The 22046-nt window shown below is 40.0% G+C and overlaps 1 protein-coding gene across 15 annotated transcripts in view; it reads right to left on the reverse strand.

Moving 5' to 3' along the window:
• The window catches only part of cadps2 (Ca++-dependent secretion activator 2), a 226713-nt gene that overhangs the window by 114543 nt on the left and 90124 nt on the right, over positions 1 to 22046 (reverse strand). For all 15 annotated transcript variants that reach the window (XM_034587879.1, XM_034587886.1, XM_034587884.1 and 12 more), the window contains exon 3: positions 13905 to 14237. In XM_034587879.1, coding sequence (XP_034443770.1) covers positions 13905 to 14237 — 333 coding nt within the window. The remainder of the gene's footprint in view (positions 1 to 13904; positions 14238 to 22046) is intronic.

A 22046-nucleotide genomic window follows, 5' to 3' on the forward strand; every position in this document is an offset into this window, starting at 1 on the left:
CTCCGTCATCAGCTGCATGTCCTCATCTCTTCTATATATATCTCCCCCCATTTCTCATCACTGAAACAGAGGTTTGCACATCTCTCAGCCCCACTCACATCTCTGCACGTTGTATTTTTATCCTCCAACTCCCCCTCTATTCTCAGCTGACAGACACTCACACACCAAATGAAAGAAGAGGCTGAGTCATTCCAACTCAGGGCTCAGGTCACAGCTCTGTTACAAAACATATAAATCTCTGAGGGAAAAAAAAACATATCTGACTGCAGATAATATTAAATCATATTGAATCTCACATCTGAGTGAATGTGGTATTTTAATAAAGAGATTGACCTCTGCTAATCCGAGTGATCTAATTTTAGTTTTTTGAAAATATATTAATTTTTCTTCCATTTCTTCTTCTTCTCTCTCTATTTGCTAATATACTATTATAAATAACTGATGAATTATAATTGTTGCCAATTATATTCTACTACATTTATTTTGGGGGCAGTGGAGCGTTGGTGTGGAGGAAGTAATTAGTCCTGAGTCGTTCATCACAATAAACATCTAACATGCTTTGGTGTTTTTAACAAGCACAAAATGCTAGCAGATGGATCTGTGCTAAGGACTCAACAGATAGTCATATATGAAGGTCTTTTAGTTCAGTTTAAGGCAAAACTTTGGACTTTTTTTTCAATGTGTTGAAATACGTGTCTCATAAACTTTAGAGCGAATCAAACAAAAACAAAGTAAACTTCAAGCCCTGTACGTGTCCTAATAACCTCTGATTAGTGTAGGTGTTCATTGTGAACGTGTAAAGTGAGCGCAGGTCAGCAGGGGAGTGAGGAGGGAGGACATGCATCAGGCTAATACAGCACAGTACAAGGATACCAATGTGTGTCTGCCGCAATCCTGAAGCAGCAGAGGCAACAATTTTGCAGCGGCGGGCCGCTGTAGTGTCCTGGCATTTATTTCAGTACACACCCCGACTTTTATTCAAGGAATTACAGTCGTTATACCAGAAACCTAACATTGCAGCGCCACTGCAGACAAGCAGCAAACACACTTCCTGTGTGACCAAAAGATGACACGGACACGCAGTAGTGACACCCGGATGCTGCTCATCCGGGTGTCATAAAGCAAGACAAAACAACAGCCTCATTGTAAAAGTGGAAAGTACTAACATTCAGAGAAACCCTTGTAATTCCCAACTGCCTGCTGCTGTAAATGGTGGAAGGAGAGAGCAGTAAAAAGTGACTAATTAAACTGAGACCCGAGGCAGTCAAACCAATAAAGCACGACTGTGGTCTGGAGGCCGGACAGAGCCGAGGTGTTCCTGCTGTAAAGCTTCACCTGCCTGCTACTCAACCTGCTGCAGAAAAGACACAGTTCCTCCACACTATGACAGGAGAGTGGAGACTGAAGGCAACAGAAGAGGAACTACAACTATAAAATCACTGGTTTTAAATAAACTTCAAATGGAAATTATAAGGGTTTAATATGTTCACAACAGGACACCGCACAATGTGCCCTGTGCATCACTGATTTAAAATGTAAGAACACTGTTGCTAAGTGACAAGAGTGGACGTGGTCTTGATTCCTTTAATGTTTAATGATTTTATGATTTCTGCCTTATGGTTTCATGACATGTCAACCTTTACTGGCTCTGAATTTTTTGACATCACAATTTGTAAACTTAGGTTTAGAATAATGAACACAGTGCATTATTTGCATTAATTAGTATGATAGTTTCTAATTTGTGACGTAATACACAGAAGTCCAATCATACAGTGCATTGCAACAGTTTTGTTCACTGCAAGAATTTCTTATCCAGAAATCTTTGTACAAATATATAGAGCAATTATGTGGAGTTAAAATAATCTGGGAAAAACTCAACGTCTCTGAAAATCTGAAAAAATTGGGAAACAAGTTGGCAAAAATGTTAGTACCTAACTTGTTGAGATGACGTCCCACACGCAGAAACACAGCAGATAAAAGTACATGTTTTGGATGATGGTAAACTTTTGATTTTGATTAATGAAAACTAAACATTTAATTTGTAACATGGTAATAAGTTGTAAACGATGGTCTCTCTCTCTTTTCCACACACCGCTCCTCTCCTCCCCATATTTCTCCGTTCACTCCAACCGGTCGAAGCTGCCCACACTGTTAGAGGTTTCTTCCAGTTAATGAGGGAGTTTTTTCTCTCCCCAGTCGTGAAAGTGTTGCTCATTTTGGGAACTGTTGGGTTTCTCTTTTTAAGGACTCGACCTTACTATGTAAAATGCCTTGAGAGAATGTATAATATGATTTGGCGCTATACAAATACAATTGAATTAAATCTGTCCTGATCCTGAAGCAGCGGTGGTCATAATTATGCAGCGGCGGGACATAATGAATAATGAATGTAGCGGAAAACATGAATCTATTATATTCTGTCTCTGCATCAATGCAGAGTCGTCCGTGTCCGCATCGCACTGCATCGAAGAATCGATTAACTTCCCCCACCTCTAGTAGAGATGTGATTTTGGGTCAGTTGTGTGGCTACCAAAGATGAGTTTCACCTTTTATGTCATTTTAATTTGAATAACACTGAGCACTGCAGCCTTGAGTGGTGTAAACATACAAGATGTAAAACACTAGAAAATCTGAGATGCGGAGAACAAGTTGTGCAGGCGGTACAAGGTAACAAGATTTACTGAAACCGTGGAAACACAGGTGAGAGTATAAAAATGGAATTAGCTGTTTCTTTTCATTCCTACAGCCTCTACTCCTCCTCCAGCATTTCCTCTCCTTCTATTTTCGTCTCTAATGAAGGAGGACAAGAATAGAATCCATCCTGGCTCTGGTTGGTGTATAGGTGAGAATGATGTCTCAATGGGCTGTGAGGTAATCTAATCATTGAAGCAACTTATGTTCAGAGCCACTGAGAAGGAAATAATGAGAATCACTGACAATTACTGACAGACTTTTCTCTACAGTGTGGTCTTCAGACTGGAAAGACTTCTGGACAAGACTTTAAAGTCTCTCTCTCTCAGACCTGCACTGGACTTGGGATAATCTCTTGAAACCTTCCAGAGGGGCTGTATGTGAGAATGCAGATGTCTGAGTCAGTTGCTGTGGACATTCTCCGGAGTTTCTAACACACAAATATCTCAGGATGAAAACGAGAAGCTATATACGTAAAAACAATGATCCAGGACAACTTCTGGTGATGAGAACCGACAGAGATGTCGATGTGCTGTAAACAGAAACTCATGATCTCTGCAGCAGAATTTCTACATTATGTCCTGCCTCATGCATGCTACACTACACCTAACCAGAACGCTTGTTTGCCAGTGAATGATGGCATTGCTCATTCACACTGTGGTTGTTTTCTCAGTCTATTATTTCAGAGTTGTATTAATTAAATGTGTGCAATAATCAACAGCAACACCAGCAGTAGTTCCCTCAAGGTATTTTCATGCATATTTTTAAGTATTACATCATAGGTTTGAAAACGTAGCACAAACAAGTAATTTACTTTTGCTTCACGTGGTTTTTGCCTTTTCAAAAGTGGTCTAGTACATTCTCACTCAGTAGTTTGCTGCCCACGTTTGTTTTCAATCATGTTCTTATCTCCTCATTTGCCACACAGGTTGATTTCATTCGCAGTCAATCACCCTTAAATAATTAACATTATGTATTTTTTTTTTCTTTTGCAATCTTTATTTGTATTAATCTGGTATATTAATCCATGTGCTGAACCATGTTTGCATATCATGGGGGGAATTTAGTTTGAACAGTATTGCTTTCTATTAAGTTGGCTGCCATTTTGTCTTCTACTAATCCTTTATTTGGTTTGACTAAACCAGTATACATGTTCCTCAATTGTCAGGTCTGTTTGTTCAGTGAACATCTTGATTGTTTAGTTGTTATCTTGATTGGAGTTATATGTTATTGAACTTTTTTTATTTACAGGCTTAGGTGTATAATTCTTGGTTTTGCTTTTTTTGGCAAATAAAAAGCCAGTTTTTTTTTTTAAAGGAAACCTCCTCTTTACTCACTGCTTAGTCCCTGACAGAGATGGAAACAGATTTTTGTTAATCTCTATAAATATATTATGCATGTGAATATTGGCTTACTTTCAAGGCTATTTGGGAGAATTTCTTTACTTTATTTATGCAACATTTCAGAAAAATCAGCTTTAAATTCATTTGACTGTTGGTACTGACTTATGGTAACACTGCTACTGTGACCAAACAAAACAAGAGATTATTTTAAAGTCTGGGGCTGATGGAAGTGATTGTGTGGGGGTCCTCATTCAGGAGATTCAGCTGCTGAAAAAAAAGATCACAGATACCTGTTCATTCTGCTGGGAACACATTTTTTAAAACTGTAAGACCCTGATAATGAAGAGAAGGTTAAGGTGCACAAGAGGAAGAGCCACTGTTTTTTATCCCTGGCTCTACAAGTGGCTGCAGGAGGACGACAACATGGTAGAAGGGCCAGACATTAGAAGTCAAGCAGAGAATTAGAAAAGTCTGCTTTCATTCAGTGGACACATCAACTTCTTCCACTTCGGAGCTTTGATCAGCAGGAATGTTTCTTCAACTACCACTGAGCTGAAAAAGATCAGAATATGTACAGACGTGTAGAGCAGGGGTTCCCCCGGGGGGGTCGCGAGATGCCGTCCAAAAAACAAATACAATATAAAAATAATTTTAAATGGAATATTTAACCCATTATTGTATAAATATATACATAAATATGACTTGAAATTAGAATAAAACCATGCAATAAAAACATTTCCAGCAGTTTATTCCTTTTTCTTTGTTTACCCATGAGGTTATTACGACACGGATTAGCGGAATGAGCGAGAGGTACAAGGCCAAAAGAAACTCCTTACTAAACAGACAATCCCAGCTGCAGCTCAAAGGGCATCATATGAGGTGGCATATTTAATTGCACAGGCAAAAAAGCCACACATAATCGGCGAAACATTAAATAAACCTGCTGCTGTAGCTATAAATCTGGTCATGCATGGTGATAAATTAGCCCGTGAGCTGGAATCAGTGCCGCTGTCTAACGGGACTATTGCCCGGCGCATCACCGACATGGCCCAGGACATAGAGTTAAGAAAGGGAAATATGCTTTACAGTTAGATGAATCCACAGATATATTAAACTCTGCCCAGCTGCTTGTTTTCATCAGATACAGTTTTGACGGAAAACGTAATGCTGTTTTGCGCCGTGCTCCGGAGTGGACGTGCACAGGTGAGGACATTTTTACAAAACTAAAAGAAGAGGGACTATCTTCGGAAAACTGTATTGGTGTGTGTAGGGACAGGGCTGGAGCGATGCTGGGGAAAAAGGCAGGACTGAAAGCGAGTGTCTTACAAATGGCGCTGCACGTAAATTTCACGCACTGTATTATTCACAGAGAATCTCTTGCAAGCAAAACACTTGAACCAAAGCTTAAACATATTCTTGACATTGCGATAAAAATGGTCTCGTGAATACGTCCATTCCTGAAGATGCCACGTCAGTCGTTAACGTCATCACGTTAGAGGGCTCGTCCAATCACAGCCTCGTGAATGAAGTGTCTGTCTCCCGCAGACAAGAAACTACCGGCTCGTGTTTTGCGTAGTTCGATGAATGACTCAGTTTTCGGTGTAAAAAAACCTGCTGAAGTCAACACGACACTGTTTCCCTGGAGGAGAGGATGAGTGCGTTGGAAAGCAAAGCCCCGGGCCCAGTGTGGACGAGTCGAAGCGGAAAAGACAGGCGCACAATCCCCAAATTTGCGAACTGCTAAGTAACTCTTAGATCTGAATAGCGTGTTAACTGTGGGATTAGCGAGAAAGTTCTTAAAAGAAGGAGAGAATCGAGTGCTTGAGCAGAACTAGTTTATGTTTAAATATGTACAAACTGCTTAAATTTAAGAGTTTGTTCTCGTTCATTTTTTTCATAAACGTGACCTGTTGTATTTTATAAGAAACTGTCCATCGTCTTTATACCTCTGAGGCAAATGGCCGGCGCCACGACCCGCTGCCTGTAAGACGTACTATGAGCCAGTATGAAGGAACCATCCTTCCACAGCCAGGAGCTCACCGACCTGTGTGCCACACTTCAAACTAGACTAGAAGCTACACTGAATCTCACAGCTACACACCACAGACGTCTACACACTGGAGCAGATTCGGACTGAGTGCCACCAAGAACCCAGACCGGCGGCAAAGAGACATTTCAAGCTTCACCTGATTCGTTTTTCACTGGCTAGGCCAGTTGTGTTTTTACATTATTTGTGCTGTATGTAAATAAAGCTTTGACTCAACATATACCTTCTTAATGTTTTTTTCCCTCTACAATATGTTCAACATATAACATCAAGCATCACATGAATAAATGTAGTCTTCAGGAACTGCAGTGCTTTTGGTAAAGGCTTACTAATAAATACATTATTAGTAATAATAACTATTAATTATTATTAATATTGTGTGGGAGGGGTTTACCTACCGGTGTATTATAATGACCCAGGGTGACCAATAGCAACAGATCTACCAGCCAATCACAAGCGATTTCACTGGGATTCATATGCTAATTAGATCACACCTTGGCTCCGCGACTCCCCGGCAGCACTCCCCCATCCCCAGCCCCCCCACTGCGCTACCAGGGGTATGTTTCTGCCAGTTTGTGTCACGGGCGAGTGCTGAATTTGCCTCCTGTAAACGGGCACTAACTACCAGGTATTAGGCGAGTTTGCAGGGGCGAAAATTCAGCTTTTCGTAGTGTTGAAACAGCAGCAGTGCTCAGTGGAAAAAACCTGTCGTGTGTGTGTGTGGGTTCCTGTACGTATATCTTTGTGAGGACCATTTTAAGCATAGACCCTACAGAGTGAGGACATTTTTGGAAACTGAGATCATTTTCGGAAATGTCCTCACAAACCTTTTCGAAAAAACGTTTTGTCCGGATCCTTACCCAGTGTCTTTGAAAAAGACTTTAAAATGCAATTGTCCTTCCGTTGTGAATTTTGTCCCTTTAAATGTTGTGACGTCTAAAAAATTAACCGAATTGTCATCTATTACGTGCTTCACTTTGATTGATGGATGGTGGTGATTTAATAACCCAATAAATTGGTCAAATTCCGCCCTGGAATAGGTCCAAATTCCCCAGATATCATCTAGAAATCTGTAATAGAGAAGTGGTTTAAGTGGAGATTTAGCTGATTCCTCCCAGTGTGCCATGACTGTTGGCATAAGAGGTTGCAAACTTTTTACCCATGGCTGTACCACTAGTCTGCAGATAATACTCACCATCGAATTCAAAATCATTTCTAACTAAGTTGATTTCCAATAACTTAATCAGGTGACTGTCTGGTCTTTTGGAATTTGGAAATTTACGTAGCCATTTCTTAACTGCTTCGATGACGGATTTGGTTTCAATATTTGTATAAAGACTATCAACATCTATAGTGAAGAGTAAGGAGTTGGTAGGTATTTGAATGTCCTTGATTTTAAATCTTATGTATTCCTGATGTAGCTAGGGTGTTTTGTCGAAATTGGATGTAAGTGGTGTTCGATAAACTCTGCAGTTTGGTATGTCTCACTATTACAGTCTGATACGATGGGGCGGCCTGGAGGTATCTCAAAGGGTTTGCTCCACTGTGAAGGATCCTTATGAATTTTTGGTAGTAAATAAAATAGCCTTGGGCAATAATTTGTGTTCCCTAGGACATACGTTTTTTGTTTGTGGTTTATAAAAATCCCTCTGTACACATCTGATTTCTGTGACCATAGGTATAGTATTGTGAAAAATAGGATTTTGAAGTCTTCTATAGTGATTTGAATTGTCTAATTGTCTTTTAGCCTCCCATATATATTGATCTCTATCAAGGATCACAACTGCACTACCCTTATCTGCTGGTTTTATAATAATGTGGTTATATGTTTCAAATGTTTTAATACTTGGGCTTCTTCAGTGGATAAATTGGATTTATCTTTGACCCTCCAGTTAAAGTTTTTGGTGGCGTATGTGTCTGCCCTAATTAGAGACCATATTGATGGTGGTAATGCACTTAATTTGGGTGTCCAATTGGAATTAGGTGTGAATGGTAGGGGTTCCTTATTTATTTTTCTTTCGAAATAGGTTGCGAGTTTTAGTCTCCTGTGATAGTCCTGAATATCCACCATCATTTGTGCCTTTTGGCCTTTGTGAATTTGACTGTGGGTATAAAAGTAAGGCCCTTATTTAATACTTGTAATTCAGGCTGTGTTGGCTTGAACCCTTTAGCCAGAATAACCACATTTTTAAAGGTAGAATTTGGAAATAGTTATTACTGTAGTATTACTGTTTTTAGTGCATTTGTTCAGTTCAACAGCATTCAAGGGGTCCACAATGACATTATTATTTAAATTTGTATTCCAAGGCCAATTTTTTTTTGGACATCTGTATGTTGAACAATAAGATTGGTTATTAAGTCAAATTTTGGGAGCCCTTCCCTAAGAATCAGTCTTAATGGGCTTCCAAATTTAACTTTTTGGACCAGTGTTGTAACATAGCCATAGCTGTTTTTGTTGTCCAATGTAGTTTGTCTTTCTTCGTAGTAAAGTCACTGGCTGGTAACGGGGGGTATGAATGACATGTTTGTTTTAACGTGTGAATTAAGCATGTTCAGGTTGTCCTGTTATGGGTAGACTTCTGGAGTAAGTAATGACGGGGACCCAGATCTCCGCAGATGGGAATGTGATTTTGGCCATTGTCTCCTTTGGTTTTTGTTCCCTGTTGATGAGTCTGACTGAAAGGGCCACCTTCTTCACTGATGTGTGTGTACACTTTTTCAGAATAGACTCAATGTGTCTGTAATTTGCTCCTGGATAGCTCTCTATCTGGAGGTCTGGGATTTTGAAACCAGGGATTCTGGAAAGGTTCGAGTCTCTGATGATCAGGTATTTTTCCTGGATCTGGAGCTTTCCATTCCACCATTTTCTGGAATACACTAGAATGCTCTGAGGCCAATGAATGGAGATTGTCTCTGTTGTGTCACTATATTGTGTGTTTTCTATTAGTTCCCCAATATCTGTGTTTCCTTGTTCTTCCTCTTCGGGTTCTTCAGGGGAGGTTTCCTGATGTGGTTGTTCATCTTCTTCAGATGAAGAATCTTCCTCATGTAGGTAGAAGTTATACTCATCCATGGAGAGGTGATCCTCAAGAGGAGTGCGGTCTCCCTTGATAGGTTGGTGGATCTGAACTATTGGGTCATGGCGCAGTGGTTTGTCGATCGGCGCTCTCAAGGGTGTTGTGGAGGCCCGTGTGAATAATGGCTCCAATTCGAGTGCCTGAGCACCGGGTTCTACTACACAGGGGTTGGAGATCCTTGGTCCTCGCTTTGTCTTCGGACTGTGTGTCATTGGGGATATCTGTGGAAACCTGGTGTGGTCTAGTATGGGTGAGGTTCCCCTGTCCACCTTGGTCAGAGGTGGGAAGACTTCCATTGAGAAGGCGTCTTCTTCTTGTGACTGCCTTTCTCTTCTTCTTGTTGATGTTCTGAGTGACCTATATGTGTGACCGTTTCTCGTGTTGGTTTGGTCTTTTCTATAGTTTCTGGCTGTTGTATTTGTTGGTCTTGTTGGGTTATGGAGACTATGAGCGCCTCAGTTTGGTCAATAGTTTCCTGCGTCATTCTACTTTGAAACTTCCTCCTGGACCATCTGGTCCTCAAATGCTGTACGCCAGTATGTGGTCAGGATTGTCTCCAACTCAGATAGGGTGTCTTGTTTGCCTTCCATGTAATGATCTTCTAGGATCAGTTGTGTGGTATATGCCCAATTGTAGGCATTCCCTTCTAGTAATTGCCTGGTATTCTCTGTCATGGGGGGCTGGTTTGATTACATCTTTTAAATAGTCAGTCAGTCTCTTAAAGGTGATGGGTTGTTTTTTTTGTTTTCAGTGTCATCTTTGACTGTAACATTGTCCAGGTGATGTACCTGTCTAATCAGGTTGTATATCTTGCAGATCTGTCCTAGTACAGTGTGGGGCGTATTGTCCTGTTTGGGAGTGTTGTTTACAAGTTTGGGCAGGTTTCTGCTGAAACCTCGTCCCTTTTGTGAGTTTGGTCATTTGTGAGTTTCTCTCTCTGTGTGTGTGTGTGTGTGTGTTTCAAGGAGATTTGCCTCACCCATTGCTTGTTTTCCTCTACAGAGCAAACAGGCAGCAGAGGGAGTGTAACTCTGTTTTATGCTTCTTTTTTTTTATGGCAAACCCATGTGTGGAGAAGCTCCCTGGCTATAATCAAGCTGCATCCATCTACTGGACTACTGCTGTTATCACCAGGTTTCTCTGTACAAACCCCACTGTCTCACTGCAGTCCTGAAAAGTCATGTTCAGGGCTTGTTCAATCCCTTGAAGCCACTTCCTGTCTAACTCCACTTCCTTCATTGTGCTCCAGTCTTCATCCTCCCTCTCCTACATGTAAAACGTGTTGCTGCAGACTGAAAGGTGCTCACTTCACTGTGTGGATCCAGTGACCGTCAAATTACTGAGCGGCAGAGGGTTGAGACCTTCACAATGCTCTGCAGTGTCTGGAGCTAATGAGGCGGTTTGCCCTGAGAGAAACTCTCGAAATTTAGTCATGTTCTAAGTTAAATAGATTTTTAATCATAGTTGTAGAAATGCAAGAAATGTCAGGTGAAATAAGGATTGGTTGAGAGGGTGAGCTTGTCAAAAGGCCATAGGCCTCAAGTTTGATTTCCTGAATCGAAAAGGGGGGGAAAAGCATGAAAGTAGCAAAAAACAGTGTCATTTTAATTCCAGTGTTAATCAGAGTATATGGGTCCACTATAGCAGGTTTAGGGCCAAATACAGCTTAGTTTAAGTTGACTGCTGGGAACTTTCAGTGGACAATGGTGCGGTGGCAGAGGTGGGGAACATCAGGCCCCCAAGCTGTATACAGCCTGTGTCTGCGATGTGGTCAACGACTCACACAAATTGTCATCGTCGAAGGAGGGTTATTTGGCGCTGGGTGCAGGAATGCTGCTAACGTTAGCTGCGGCTGCTGCTTGGGACTTGGCTTTCAGACTATCAAATATGGTACACTTTTCAAATATTAGATACATTTTGTGTTAGACCAGGTGTCTCATTAGGTTCGGTGTCAGACACAGTCAACTTTGGACAAGTGTAAACACACTTGAGCCTCACACCTTCCAAGAAATGTAGCGTTGCTTGCTACGCAGATCGGTGTACACACGCGCACAAGTATAAATGAATAAGCCACTTACGTAGGCTCTCCATTATTTCTACTTGCTCTCACACCCAGATGATTTAACTTTCTCTCTTACTGAGTACCAAGTTTGGTACCCAACCCAAGCTAATCTACATGAGCTATGAGGACAAGTGCAATCATCATCATCACTGCCATCTGAGATCAGATGTATCAACAAAAGAGTAGCCGTAATCTCAGCTATATGTCTTTACTGTTTAGTATGGCCCTCAAAGGATGTTCTTAAATTTAAAATGACAGGAAAAAGGGAGAATTAATGCTGCTCAAATGAATTAGTCCTCCTTAAATATATCCCCCAGTCAACTGTGTGATCATTTTGGTAGAGGTAGTTGTGATGCTGTTGCTTTTGAAGGCATTATTGTATATAACAATAATATAATCATGAGGCGTATTGATTCATTTCATTAATTTTCATACAATTATGTCTTGATTGGAAAAGGCATTATTGTCTATTTTATGACATATAGCTATATTTAAATTTGGACAGGAATAAAATGTAGCACCCAAATTCTCAGTGTACAGTTTGATATGAGAGACCAAAGGTCATCAGGTGCTTCAGTGTAACATCCTAAACTAGTAAAAGTAAATCTGAGTGACAAAGTGTCCTGAGGCAGTGCAGTTCATGATTAACAGCTGACACATTATAGTGACAGTGAAACATCAGTCAGGACAGAAGTCAGCAACAACATGATGCTGCTATTTCTGCAGCTGTATATGCTGCTGGCTAGGGCGGGGCGATATAGAAAAAAATCACGATAATTATTTTCATATCAGTCGATATTGATATAAATCGTGATATCAAATCAGTACCACTGCACTGAGGCACATTACTCTGCGCAGGTCAACAAATGACCCTGCTCCTGTGACACTTTCAAATCAATCACACGTAGAACTGATCTTAAACCTGTAAAACCTGCTGAATTCACATTTATGTTCCTGGATAAACGGGGCGTCGCTTCTTCTGCAACAATGAAGTTAAAACACAGCGTTGAGTCATAATCTGCGGAAGGAAACTTCTCTTCTGTCTGCAGGAGTGTGTGTGAGTGTGTGTCTGCTCTTTTCTGCTCCTCTTCACACACAAACTGATAATCACATGTATTTAGTTATTAATTGATGATGACGGATCATGACTCCGGATCATTCCGGTCACTTTAACACTGATGTCCTGACTGTGCATCACATTATGTCTCATGTTGTGTAGCAGTTTTAAACGTGTGTCTCATAAACTCTAGATTGAATTAAACAAACACAAAGTAAAATGTCATTCCTGTACATGTGCTAATAACTTGTGATCAGTGATGGTGTTTATTGTTAAAGTGCAAAGTGAGCGCAGGTCAGTGGGGGAGTGAGGAGGAAACAGACTCCGACAGAGACTCTGACACAGGACGAGCGGACCTTTAATGAGTGTCTGTCCTGATCCTGAAGCAGATGTGGTTATAATTATTCAGCAGTTGAAAACCACCAAAACAATGAACCTAACAGAAAACAAGAATCAATTATGTTCTGTCTCTGGATCGATGCAGAGTCGTCCTCCTCTCTGCAGGAGCCCAAACATTAACACATGTGCTGATGCTCCTACACTCTGTGCAGTGTGCGTCAACCAAACCTGACATGGCTGTAACTCTATTCCAGCCACGTGATTGGTTCGGTGCAGTGCTATTCTCATTATCATTGGCTGTTTGTGTTGTCTGTCAAAACATGGACGGACTGAGTTCTATCGACGTTGTATCGATATATCTTAAATTTATATCGAGGAAAGTTATATCGCAATAATTATCTTTATCGTTTTATCGCCCACCCCTACTCCTGACAGAAGATTCCTCAGTGACAGAGATAATGGAATAAATGCTCAGGACAGTGCCCTTGTTTGTGTTGTGATAGCTTTGCAAAATAAAATTCAAAAAAATAGTCATATAAATGTTAAAAAGGTAAAAGGTTTGCTAGTTGCTCAACATTTGCTACATATTGATAATCCAATTCAATAACTTTTACTTGTGTGGCCTAAATAGTTTCATTAACTATTTTACAAGCTTTGTTCTTAGATTTCTGATGTATTCATTGATTAATGTTCAATTCACCGGTGACTACATTCCCAACTGAGAATGAAATCAGTCAAGTCAACATCAACATCAAATAGAACCTTTGATGACATTTGTGGTTTAGGGGTTCAATTTAAGGTTCCAGGCCACTTTTTAAATGGGCTTGTTTGTTGCTGCAGAACTGTCTCCTGTTGAGTGTTTTCACTAATGCTTGAATCTAAGTGACAAAAAAGTCCATTAGGCTAAAAAAAAGGTTTTTCCTTCCAGAAATACATCAACATGATTGTGATTACTAGGGAGAAAAGTACTGCAGTGTGTCTCACCTAACACATCTACTCTGATCACCACCTTAATGAAAGAAGTTTTTTTATGGTTGTCACGGTGATGCTACCAGGAAGCAATATCAACAACTGAAAGAACATTTTAAACATAAAAAGACTTAACGCAGTGAAAGAAGTTGGGTGTTTTTTCATACAGTTCAATGAATTCAGCAGCATCTAGTGGACGTTGAAGGAACTACAGCTGAAGAAAACAGCATTTCGCTTTTGTCGCACAAGTATTCACTAACAAATACACAGTGTTTGTGTGTGCAATGCACGTGTTTGTTGTAGACCTCTCGCGGCTCACCTGGCAGGCATTATAGAGCAGCTGGTGCTCGAACTTTCGGATGCCAAGGATCTGCTGGAACATTTCGTAGAGTTGCTCCTTACTTAGGATGAGCTCCGACACGGCACTAAGGTGTGCCCTCTGTGTCTGACGCCGCATGTCCTCCTCCCCCCTGTAAATGGCATCATACTTAGCAATCCAGGAGCTCAGCACTGTCTCTTTGCTCAAGCCGTCGATCTCTGGGAGGCTACGAATGCGTCGCTCAATGTTCTTCTTGAAGACTTCGCGGAAGTCGTTGGCCGAGCAGCCTCCGCTCTGAACCATCCGGGAAACGCGCTCACTCTTCAGGAAGCCCTGTCGAAGACAGAGACAATGGTAAGCTTGGGGTGGGCTCTACACAGGTGTCCTAATCATCACTGGTGTGATAGTGCAACACGACATGGAATGTGCCATCACTGTGATACATCAATAGCCTAATTAAAAAAAATTAAGCATTTTATTTTTCTTCAAATGCTCAGTTGTGGTCAGAATATTTGTCCTGATACAGAAAATCTAACGGTAAATAAAAAAGTAAAACATAAATCGCTATATTAACTTTTATAACAATCATAATAATAATAAATACAAGGTGCTTCACAAATAAAAGACACACATAAAAATAACTTAACAAACAAAATAACAGTCATTAAAGAATAAAAACACTTTTTTAAAAACTGTTTGCTGAACCTGAACCCAACTTAAGCCACAACACAACGTGCTAATGATCACATTTGGTTATAGTAGAAGAACAGGCATTACTGCCAACATAACTGATGGTTCCATTGTTAAACTATGAGTAATACAGTGAACCAGCATAACCATCAATTCCAGGAATCCAGTCATCATTCGGTTTAATATTTACACTTGTACTTTTCCTATTATGACATGTCAAAATGTCTGCAGTGAGGAAGGCCTATTTTCTAATCAGTATCTAGCCACAAACATCAGCACAGCTCTTTGACATCCCACCAACAATGTGTTGGGACTAAAAGTCTTAATGATTAATGAAAGGAACCCTACAGCTGAAATTCTGGGCAGCATTGGCCTTGTCGCTATCGATGAAGTGGAACATCATGAATCACTTCATTATTTGCTTCATGTAAGAAAATGAATGCTCTAAACATTGCACAAGTTGAATTAATGAATATCATTCATCCATTTCGTTATCTCGTTTAAGCTGAAATCATCAGAATGTGTAAATAGGTCTGTACTGTCCACCACCACACAGGAATTCACTGGGTGTCTAATGTCTAACTCTCTGGGTTATTCACATTTGTGTGTTTTGGGAAAAGCTCTTAACTCAGAACAACTTTCACTGAGTTTGACAGATGAATAAGTGGCTCAGACTGAAGCAGCAGCAGCTCTGTACGACATTAAAACATGTCTCAGTTGGCTGCTTCACCTCTTCGTTCTCTGAAACTGTGAACATCTATGACAAACTGAGTCATATAGTGGAAGCTGAGAGCTCAGAGATCAGCAGCTTAGGACAGTCAGACCTAATGTTTTACATTGCGTCAGAGTAAGATTTGAACTTTAAATTCTGTTATATATTGGCAAATCCAAAATAGTATAAACATGTTTATACAGAGGTTTTTAGTTAACTTTGAACATTTTCAAACTTAGTTTTGTGACCATGCAAGAGCAGATTTCATCTCCTCAAATCAGAAAATGCTCACTGATTAAAGCACAACTACATTTTCTGTATTAAGAAAAATATTTGCATTGCAAAGTAACATTGAACAGTGAACACACTGACATAAAGTGCACTTGCCATAAACATTCAAAAATAAAGTTCATAATTTTCACAGCGACTTCTGTTTCCATTGGTGCACATTTACCACAGTGGGACCACTGTTGTCCCAGGTATGAGGCTGCTCTGCATTGATATCCTCATGTTTAAACAATGTTATTAAAACATATTGACAGTAAGGGTTTGGAACATCAATATACTATCATGGAAACATTTCCGTGATAGTCAGCTGGATCATTATTTTTGCACAGCCCTATCAACTGTCCAGTGTTGGTGAGTCTGTCACTGCAGCCTCTTTTCTTGTCTGACTTGAGTGAACCTGACATGGTCTCTACTGATGTAGAGTCATGACATGTTGTTCATTTCGAGATACCTCTCCGCTCACCACAGCTCAGATAACCACAAGAGTGGTTATCTGAGTTATCACAGACTTTTTGTCAGCTACTGTTCACCTCTGAGCTCTCTCCTTCTGATCGCCATAACTGCTGCTCTCTGGGTGTGCTCTGTTTTCCTCACCATTCAGGATGCTGTACAAGCAAAATTTAGATTTGCCGTTTCCCTCTGACACCAACTGTCATTTTTTTCTATTCTGATGTCTGATGTGAACTGAAGCTTCTGACCTGTATACTCAGGATTTTATACACTGCAATGCTGCCACATGTCAGGCTGGATATTTGCAGGAATAAGCAATTCAATTCAATTATACTTATATAGCATCAAATCACAACATACATTATCTCATGGCACGTTACATTAGGGCTGGGTGATTAAATTAATTATAATTAAAATTATGATTATGGTTTCCAACAATTATGAAAACAAAGTAAAATGATTATTATTCCGTGTTTCGTTTGGCAATGAGGCGATCGTTTTGTAGTGCCACATAAATGCAGTGCACCTCTTGTCCTAGAGCGCCCTCCCCCCAGGAACAGCTTTGTAACTGTCTTTAATAATAATAAAAAATAACATTTGTTGAGTGGTGTCCGATCTGAACATATAAAACTTTAAACCTGGTTTATTCTCTGTAAACTCTTCTGGGTCTGACAGTCAAACACATCTCATCTTAAACAAAATAAGTCATTAAAAGAAGAGAAGTAAAACTGCAAGGAAGTTATAAACTGATAGAATTCATGTAGAAATTGAAAACTCCGAGGACCTATGCAGGTAGAAGTCATGTGAGTGAAAAACAATGTGGCCACACTTTCATGCAATCATTTTATATGTATGAAGCCCAGTGGGATGAAAACACAGCTTTTAATGTGCACCTCAGTCGGTAGAGGTTTTGTGTAATTATACATAATGGACAACTCCTCCAGGGGAAGAATTCAGCAGTGTCTACAGATGAACGGCTCTTTGAGGAAGCAAGGAGCCACGTTTTTCACCATTAGTAGACTCATTCAGCCGTCTCATTTGTTCTCAATTAGTGCTTAGAAGGTGGTTATTCATGATTAAATAGTAATCTTTATCAAAAGAGAATTATACACAAACAAACACCTTTTACTGGAGGGTTTTTATCTTACGTTCTGTGTTCAAACTGCTTACCAAAATCTATTTGCAGCTGTGAAATAATCATTTAGGATAATCTGTTTTATAATCTTCTTATCTCTAAAAGATAACAGCTAGTCTGGAGAGGCTAAAACATGATAGATCTCATTAAGCTGCACACAAAAAAGTCCATGTATGAACTGCATTGCTTGATGACCTGAGAACTGGGGACTGATGTTGATAGTAAAAAATTGAAGCAACAGTAAGGCCAACTTTATTTTTATTATTCAAATAAAGGCAGAGGGACAATAAACTGGTGGCAATGACTGAAAAAACTCAATGAAGCATTACATTTTAGTTATCATTATTATTTAGGTTTAATCGTTGTGTTAAAACAGATTTATACTATATATGATACAGATATGAGTTTTAATGATGTTGATTTTGGTTTATAGTTGAATAGTTTTGTTACTGAGTAAAAGACAAATCTTGTGTAGTCTCTGTGTTGCTGTTGTTTAACTCATGAAGAGTGCAGGCGAGTGCAGTGGAAAATTACCAATAACTGAGTCTTATGTCAACTTTCTTAATGTTGTCTTTACTAACAACAATCTCTGCCGCCATCAGAGAGGGCAGGCCTCTGACGCTGTTTCGTATCAAATTTGAATGTCGGGGCTTACAGACACTTGGATGACACCACAGGAGAAGTATGGAGGCCCTTTAGGTTTTTTTTCTGTTGTCTTTTTTACGTTTGAAGAATCGGTTCCCATTTACTTCAATTGTATTGGATTTTGCTGCAACACTGTTTACCCCTGAGACTCCAGAGGTTTTTTGTGGACACTAAGCTGCACCACTTTATGTGAAATGATGTAAGTGTTAGTTGAGCAGCAGGTTTGAAAACTGTATACTGCCAGGGACTGAAAGTAAGTAATTGTATAATAAATTGTGCAGCCAGTGTAAAATCCAATTCTAAATGTTTTATTGTCAAACATATAATGTAGAAGAAATCTTCTATATACTAATGCCAGCTCGGTCTGTGGCTCACCTATCTCGACAAATATTAATTTATCGCCCTCACACTTGGAATGTGTTTAATTAAGGGCCCAAGAAAGCACACTGCCGAATTTGGTGCGATTTGGAAACTTGAACAAATTTGTAGTGAAACGCCTTGGAGGATGGGGATGTGGGGGCAGTGTGCTGACAGGCAGTCTGCAAACCCACTTGAACATGTCTTCTACATCCTTGAATACACTACAGCAGCAGTCAGCAACCAGTGGCCCAGCAATTACAATATTATTACTCTTTTTATTCCTGCATATCGGACAGAAAATGACATTCACAGGTTTCGGGGGTGCTGATTACCCATGGCAACAGAACTTGTGTCTGGAGATTGGGTCGCTTAACCATCAGATTTATGAAATACCTGACATGCAATGTATGAAAAAAATGCAGCAGTTACGTAACTCATTCAAGCTCACAGTATATCAAAATAAATGTGAACAGTTATAAACATTAAAAAAAATATGGCTGATTGTGGACCATTACCTTTCCGTAGATAAACCAGGTAGGACGAACCAAAAGTTTTGTAACTTCACTCTGCACCTTAGACTAAAATGCTCTGTACACAAAGAATCCTGTTTGAGGAGGACTTACTAATGTCAATGAAATAATTCTGGAGTAGCTACGGAGCATTACCACAGGTCAAGCAAACAGGCCATTCCAAACAGGGAGGTTTAAAAGGGTACTACAATAGTATGAAAGAAAGCCAAGAGGTCAAAAACAAATCCCCTGACAAACATTTTAAAATGCAGATCTGCTCAGTTAACTGGGTTCATTTTCTGTTGATTGATAAGTCAATTAGTAGGGTTGGGTATCGATTTGATTCCGATACACAAAGTCTCGATATGATTTCCGATTTGATTCAATATCAATTCAGTTGGAGATATTTCATTGTGTAATATCTATTTTTTTATTGGATATGAAAGACATTCTGAGGGAACTAAATCTTTGTACTGTGCAAGCAAACTTCTAAATTGCTGCATTACTTTGAATATATAGGTAGGCCCTTTCATGGTACAAACTTTTGTTGGATGATATTTTGTCCCAGAAGTTATTGTGATAAATTATGTTATTGTCAGAATTTTTAAACGATTTCATAACACTGATATGATATTTTAGGATCATTCCGGTCACTTTAACCCTAATACCCTGGCTGTTCTTGTGCGGCAGGTGAACTGAGTGACCAGGTCCTAATAACTTTTGATGAGTTTTGGTGTTTGTTAGTTAAAGGGAGTGAAGGTCAGCAGGAGTATGGTGGGAAGACACAGGAAACTCCAGCACCAACCGCTGCCTTGATAATGAAGCGGCGGCGCTAATCATTGCGGTGGCTTGTAGTGGAAACCCAATATTAATACTTATTGTTGCCACTGTTCTTCAACAAATTGGACACATCGGCATTTCCACTTTAAAAGACTCTGCTTTACTGTTAGTGACGATCTGTGAGTGTGGGCGGGGCACAGGGCCTGTGTGTGTGTGGGTCTGTTTGCTCCATCTTCAAAAACAGATATTAGATGAGAGAAGCGACTCCCTAAAATGTCGCCACTGTTCTTATTTAAAATGGGGGTTACTCCTGGGAAAAGGCAAATCAAAATCCATTCCTCCTTATTATGAATTGATAATCGGATCATTTAAATGAAGAGTCAATTGTCAAAATTACCATAACACGGTTCCCCTCCACTCCAAAATATACAGCTACTTTGCAGACACTTAGTCTGAAGGTTGTCCTGTGAAATAAAACAGCACGACCTGACCAAACCATGAGAGCAGCCTCAGTCAGTCCTGAGGGCCGGCAACGCTGCCTCATGAGAGTGACACACCGGCAGAGCAAGAACCAAAAGCAGATGGAGAGGAACTGCCGTGGAGCTGCAAGAGTAATGATGTGGAACAGGAATCATTTGAATCTGAAGACTCTCAACAAGGAGATAAGAGAGAAATGCCAGAGAAAACAAATGTGTTGGTGTTGAAGAAGTCAGCAGCTAGATTTTTACAAATCAGTGGGTGGTGGAAACGGAGAAAGTCGAAACAGATAAATTCCTCTTTATGGTGATGAATGGAAATGGGAAAATGTTAAGTGGATTAAGGGGGAGGTGACAGATGCAGCTGCCACCAGAGGAGCCCTTCTACCAGCAGCTTATTTACCTCAGTGTGTCACTCAACACAAAATGTTTGGAACTGCAGAGACCAAATGACATAGAACAGCCACTATCGGAGGAGAGGATGCCAGAAGGCCAGAAACTATCGAGCTGACTGTTATAAATTATCACTAAGGAGACAAGGTGATGCAGTTTCTAAGGGGATGAAGACTGTTGTAATAAGTCTGAGCCAGTAATTGGCTGGCTTCAGGTTTCTTTAGTTGGGACAAGAAGAAGATTTATTCAACCATCAGCTCAGAGTCATGTTTCTTTTACTGTTGAGCTCTTAATTCTTGTTACAGTAAAAATGATAAGCAGGGAGCCAATAAATGCCTTTTAACATAGATTAATAAACATTTCTTCAGGCTAAGTATGCGTCAGCTTGTCCTAAGATTAGTTTTAGATGATTGAGATCAGCTCTGCAAGTTTGGTATATTATCATTCTTAAACCACCTTCACACTAGACAAATAAACCCACACTAACGCCTGGCTTTTGTCTGCAGTGTAAAAATCTTCCTTCATCCCAAGTTGAATCACTCTGCAGAAGTCACAGGTATTTATCAACTTCCGTTCTGATTGGCAGAGAAGGAAACATGACACCTGTGTGGACACAGCCATTTCCACCCTTTTTCCACAGTGTGAAGTCTTGTAGAGCACACAAACACTAAATACACTCCGGTCACCAAGCGCTGCAGAAACAATGTGGCTCCACCTCATTTTGTTTAGGTTTTAGGGTTAACAAAGTTAACAAATGAAAATGAAGACATATGACAATTAAAATATACTGTATGTGAAGACATATCCATGTCCCGGATGTACTTTCCTATAATTTAAGATAAGGTAAACTAAGCTCAGTAGAAAAATATCCCTGGTCTTCGGCTCGGCTATCCATATCCATCTACTCTAGTAGATAGCCATAGTCATCCATTCCAGTTGTTAGTGGGACAGACTATGGATATCTAGTCCATAGTCTGTCCCACTAACAACTGGAATGTACCGACATCAATTCTGACCAAGGTGTTTTTGTAGACGATCAATTATCAGTTCCATGTTGGTTTTGCTTGTAATTGTATTCCAGCTCTGGATATCTGTACTGTTGTGAAAGAACTACAACACATGGATACATTACAAACTATGTATGAACCAAAAATATTCTCTTAAAAAACAACTTTTCCCAAGACCCCCAAAATGACCCTGACCCCTTTATGGGCTACACACAGCATGGCTATGTTAGCAATATTAGCCATGCTAACTAGCTGCCAGCTACCATGCAGGCACAGTGAGAGAGCACAGGCCAAAATATGTTTTAGAAACACACATTTACAGACCAAGAGAATCAACTGACAGAAGCACCAGCACACAGATATAATCTGAAGACACCTATCTATTGGCAAGGAGTCAAACTCCTTTTTAGCAGGTTTAAAAATAACTCACATTTACATGTTAATTTGGGTGTAATATGGGTACTGCTATTGGTATCTCCAATATCTCCAAAGATATCCAACATCAGCAATGATGGATTTAAGTTTTGATGAGGGGGCATCAGCTGTACTGCAGCCTACATTATGGAGACCCTTGAAGCTCTTCAGTGTAACTTAGCCCCTACACTTCTGTGTATGTCCATTGAAATGATAGAATCTTCATATTTGAATAACTGATTATAAAACACGCTAAACTAACTCCTAAGACAGGGGTCAGCGA

Source organism: Hippoglossus hippoglossus, chromosome 6 (genome assembly GCF_009819705.1).
Source record: "Hippoglossus hippoglossus isolate fHipHip1 chromosome 6, fHipHip1.pri, whole genome shotgun sequence".
Taxonomy (NCBI): domain Eukaryota; kingdom Metazoa; phylum Chordata; class Actinopteri; order Pleuronectiformes; family Pleuronectidae; genus Hippoglossus; species Hippoglossus hippoglossus.